Source organism: Gossypium hirsutum, chromosome A03 (assembly GCF_007990345.1).
Source record: "Gossypium hirsutum isolate 1008001.06 chromosome A03, Gossypium_hirsutum_v2.1, whole genome shotgun sequence".
NCBI classification, from domain to species: Eukaryota; Viridiplantae; Streptophyta; class Magnoliopsida; order Malvales; family Malvaceae; genus Gossypium; species Gossypium hirsutum.
This window is the reverse complement of record NC_053426.1, coordinates 101,875,159-101,880,294: the sequence shown is the minus strand read 5'-3', so window position 1 is coordinate 101,880,294 and position 5,136 is coordinate 101,875,159. Positions and strand designations below refer to the sequence as shown.

General features: G+C 34.2%; 1 protein-coding gene across 2 annotated transcripts; it reads right to left on the bottom strand.

The window, feature by feature from the left end:
- Positions 1–1,346: 1,346 nt before the first annotated feature.
- Positions 1,347–4,896, bottom strand: LOC107886654 (uncharacterized). 2 transcript variants are annotated; one of them, XR_001680832.2, is made up of 2 exons: positions 3,468–4,896; positions 1,347–3,314 (listed from the first exon to the last, which is right to left on the bottom strand). XR_001680832.2 is itself a non-coding variant. In XM_016810698.2 (2 exons), the coding sequence occupies exons 1-2, from the start codon at positions 4,237–4,239 to the stop codon at positions 3,151–3,153; spliced, it is 531 nt and encodes a 176-aa protein (XP_016666187.1). In that variant the 5' UTR covers positions 4,240–4,885; the 3' UTR covers positions 1,347–3,150. The 2 variants fall into 2 exon arrangements, 1 of the variants encoding a protein (XP_016666187.1); XM_016810698.2 differs by having other exon boundaries at positions 3,873–4,885.
- Between the last annotated feature and the right edge of the window lie 240 nt (positions 4,897–5,136).

The following is a 5,136-nucleotide window of genomic DNA, read 5'->3' as shown; positions in this document are numbered from 1 at the left end:
TTTTTTTCTAAAATTTTACTTTTTTTTCACAATAAAATTAAAAGAAAAAAGATTGAGAAAGAAAATCTCAATTTCTTTTTTTTTTAATTACAAACATCATAAAAAAATTGAAAAATTATGAATATATATGGAATTGGTTCTTTCAAGACTTATCAAGACTCAAGAATTAAATTAAAATTGTACAAAATGTTTTATGCTTTAACCTTATGTGTTGTTTATGTTTGTTTTCAATCACTTTTGAATTCGTAATTGCCACAATTTGAGTTTAATTATTTTTAATTTAGATGCTTTCGAATTTGATTAATTTAAATACAATACACTGGCTTTTTTTTATTTGATTCATTTGAAATTTAAAGAATTATAAGTTGGTCAAATCAAAATTTTTAGAGTTAAACTACAATGTTGAGATTATTTGTCATTTGAATTAAATATGTATAATATTAAAATAAAACTTAGATTAATTATGAATACATCAAGTACTAAATTCATTACAATTATTTATGTACGATATTAAAATAAAACTTATATTAAATTATGAATAGAAAAATTAAACACATAAATACATCAAGTACTAAATTTATGACAATTATTTATCGGGGTTGTTTCATCAATTGTGAGTTAATATCGAGTTGACTTATGATACCAATTCAGTCAGGAGCTTAAATAATAGTATAAATATCCAACTCATGCAGATAATATATTGTGCATATTAAAATAAAAATATATAAAATACATCAAAATGAAGCTTTAGTTGTGAGGTAAAATTAAGGTTTTACTAATCTAATTAATGTAGGTTCAAATCTTACCATATATAATTTTTATTGGTTTTTGTTAAAATGAAAAGACTAAAATACCCTCGAATAATATAACTTGACATCAAAATAATAATGGTAGTCATTTATTAAAAGGGAATATTAGTCATTTCTTAACTGAGTTGGTACCTAGTTAACCCATAACACCAACTCAGTCAAGGTTTATTAATAGTATACAACTAGTGGAGATAATATCTTGTGCATATTAAAATAAAAATGTATAAAATATAACAAAATAAAGTTTTAGTTGAGGGACAAATTTTAAACTTTACTAAAATAAATGGCATGGGTTCAAATTCCACCATATTTTTATGTTAAAAATGAAAAGATTAAAATACTCTCTAATAATATAATTTATTTTAATTATAAAAAATATTTTTATAATTACTTTAATCGAATTGGTGACTTGTCAAGAGTTTCCAAGTCCTTAATAAAACAAAAATTAGGATAAAATTTGAAAAACACGTGATTATCCTTAGCAAACTTTGACACAAACAATAATTTTTTGTGAATATCCAGGACATACAACAAATCTAAAGAGCAACGATTGATTGGACCCATTAGATATAACAGACTCACCAATATAAGAAATTGCGACAGAGTGACCATTGTCGACAATCACTTTACCTCAACCATGATACAATCGAGAATTAATTAGTTTTGTCAAATCGCTAGTCATGTGTGCAGTAGCCCTATTGTTCGAGTACCATGTCGGATCTGACACAATGGCAAGTGTCGCAACAACAAATGAAGCAAACATCGGCGATGGTAGCGAGAGACTAGGAGCCCTAGGTGAAGAGAAATAGCCCAAAGACACAGGAGGCCCAGAGTAATGACTCTCAGATACCTTATGATTAGTATAACACATGTAGACTAACATTGGTATGGGCTCTAATTGAGAAGCACGTCCATCAAACAAAGAATCACTTTGACTAGATCCATTAGGATTACCACAATCATCCTCATCATCATAAGTAAAGTCGTACCTGTAAAAGCAACGTCAAGCCACGTGATCAATCTTCCCACAGATCTAACACTATAGCCGTGTACCACCAAATCGACCATCTCCACGACTGCGAGCAAACCCTCGATGCGACCAAACGCCTGTGATGGAGGTTGTCCAACATATGTAGGGAGCGTTGATGGTGCAAACTTGTCTGAAATTTCAAGATTAACCGAGAAGGTAACTTGAGAGAGGTGAGCTTGTTGGCCTGCTTCGGCATCCAATAGAGCGATGGTGATTCCTTTTTTATGTTTACAAAATCAGCAACCGGATGGGTCAGGTATGCCTAGTGATGGAAACACTGCACACTTGTTGAGTTAGGAACCTCTAGAGAGGACAGTATAGGAGAGCCCGAAGTGTTACATTCAGAAGTAGGATTAAACATCGAATTAGAAACAAAATTTGCAAGAAAACTATAGGCACTAGAAGGTAGCATTACTACTGGAAGAGTAACCATCATCAGAAGCTAAAGTGGAGTTAGGGGTAGCAGAATCAACAAAAGGAAATTTCCCTTCACCAAATCAGACATGATGAGAAACATACACTCTCCCAAATATATCCATACACTTGTAGCCTTTGTGGTTCAAGGCATATTCCAAAAATGTATAGGGTAGGAGCCTGTACTGCAACTTATTCATATTGTATGGATGCAAAATACGTAACAAAGGCACCCAAAGACTCGAAGCTACTGATAATCTGGCTTTCGACTAAACAGGCGCTCTACTGGTGACATTCCATTCAACACCTTGGTGGGAAGCATATTCATGAGGTACATAGTTGTTGAAAAAACATCTGTCCAATGGGAAAAAAATAGTGATGCCTAAGATAAAAGTGTCAACCCTATTTCTATGATTAGTCAATGACGTCATTTGACTAGCCCATTTTTTTTAGCCATGTACGGGTCCGAAAGATGATAAGTTATGCCACAACTTTTAAATACGGATCAAAACCTTGAAATTCTCCACCACCATCCGTTTGAAGCTGCTTGAGCTGAACACCTTGCTGCAATTCAACATATGCTTTGAAAGAAACAAAAACATCCAATGCATCAGATTTATGTCTTAGAAAATAAATCCAAGTGTTACGCAAATAAGCATCCACAAACTCAAGATAGTATTCAAAACCAGCAGAATAAAAGGGAAAAGGTCTCTATAAATCAACAATAAAAAATTCAAGAGGAAAAGAATACACTAATTAAGAGGATGAAAACAATAGTTTGTGGCTCTTACCCAGAGCACACGCATTACAAATAGAAGACACCTTATTCTTGCTAATGTGAACATTACACAATTGCAAAACTTAACTAACAATAGTAGAAGATGCATATCCAATTCATCAGTGCCATCGATCATACTGAACATTAGAAGATGAAGAATGAAGAGACACAATAGCAACCACATTTGTAATTGGGGAAGAACTGGCAGTATCATATGTGGTGGAATCAAGATTTAAGCCATCATGTTCACTGCACAAAGCAACGCCCGACGAGTTTCCAGGTCCTTAATAAAACAAAAATTAGGATAAAATTTAAAAAACACTTGATTATCCTTCACAAACTTTGACATAGACAGTAATTTTTTTAATATCCAGAACATACAATAAATCTTTAAGGAGCAACGAATAATTAGACCCATTAGATAAAATAGACTCACCAATATGAGAAATCGCAACAGAGTGACCATTGCTGACAGTCACTTTACTTAAGCCATGATACAATCAAGAATCAATTAGTTTTGTCAAATCGCTATTCATATGTGTAGTAGCCCCATTATCCGAGTACCATGTCAGATCTGACATAATAGCAGGCTAGCAACAATAGACGAAGCAAAGATCGGTAACGAAAGTGAGACACTAAGAGCCTTAGATGAAAAGAAAGAGCCCAAAGATACAGGAGCCTAGAGTAATGACAGTCAGATGCCTCATGGTTTGTATAACATATGTAGGCTGACACTGGTTTGGGCCATAATTGAGAAGTAAGCCCATCAAATGAAGAATCACTTTGACTAGATCCATTAAGATTACCACAATCATCATCATCATCATAAGTAGAGTCGTACCTGTAAAAGCAACGCCAAGCCACGTTACCAATCTTCCCGTAGATCTAACACTGTGGTCGTGCACCGCCAAATCGAACACTTCTATAATTGCGAGCAAACCCTCAATGTGACCAAAACGCTTTTGGCAGAGGTTGTTCAGTATATGTAAGGAGCATTCATGGTGCAGACTTGTCCAGAATAACAAGATTAGCCGAGAAGGTAACCTGAGAGAGGTGAGCTTACTGGCATGCTTTGGCATCCAATAGAGCGATGGTGATTCCTTGCAAATCAAAAGGAACACGGCCGGTCGTAATGATAGATACAACATAATCAAACTCCGGAAGAAGACCGATAAGGATGGCGAATTGATATTCTTCCCACGACACATGCTGACTGCAACCAGCCAAAGAATCACACAAATGTTTGATCTAAGCCAGGTATGTAGACATAGACAAGTTATTTTTCTTGAACTGATAGAGTAAATATCTGTAACGCATAGCCTTGCTGGTGGACTAGGTGCTAAAAATCTGGTTAATAGCTTCCCAAAGTTTAAACGCCAATGCAGAACTTACAATTAGTTGGTAATGGAGAGAAGCATTGATCGTAGAAAGAAGCCAAGCCAATAGTGTCGAGTCTTACTGCTCATATTGATCATAGGCTGGATTCTCAATGAGAGCACCATCAACACCGGGCAAAACTCGCAGCAGCACAACAACCGTCAATAAAAGATTGCAACTAGTGAGTCTTCAGAATGAGCAGAACATGTTTCTTCTAAGTGAGGAAATTACTATCATCGATAAGTATGGCTATCTTTTGAGAGGCAAAAGTAAAAGGATTGAAAATTTTATTTGTCAATTCCAACACATTGACAGAATCCATAGTGAAAACGCAGCAACTAGCAAAAAAAAACACTCTAATACCGTATTAGAATTCTAAGAGTAAAAAGAATTTCATTCGTACTTATTCAGCAATACATCAAGTGAGAATTTATACACAAAAGAATCTAAGAAATGCTAATTGGAATGACTAACAAAAAGAAAACAGAATAACAACTACTCCTAACTTCTTGAGCTAATTTTAGTTGAGTAGTTAACAACTACTTTCTCTAATAATGTGGACCTTGCAAAATGATGAAACCGTGGATTGAAGAGTAAGCTACTATGCATGTAGATATTCAGTTTATCAAGATTAATGTGGATATGTTCACCATGTCCTACAATATTTTCACCTTTCATTTTTTTTCTTGCTTTGTTGTATGCTTTGAAAATTACAAGTTGATGATGTG

What these genes read in the sequence shown, in the direction of transcription:
- LOC107886654 (XM_016810698.2), bottom strand. Translation starts at nt 4,239, where the DNA reads ATGTGTCGTGGGAAGAATATCAATTCGCCATCCTTATCGGTCTTCTTC. An exon ending in GCTTGGCGTTGCTTTTACAG is followed by an intron (nt 3,315 to 3,872) that starts GTACGACTCTAC and finishes TGTTTTATTAAG; the next exon opens with GACCTGGAAACTCGTCGGGC.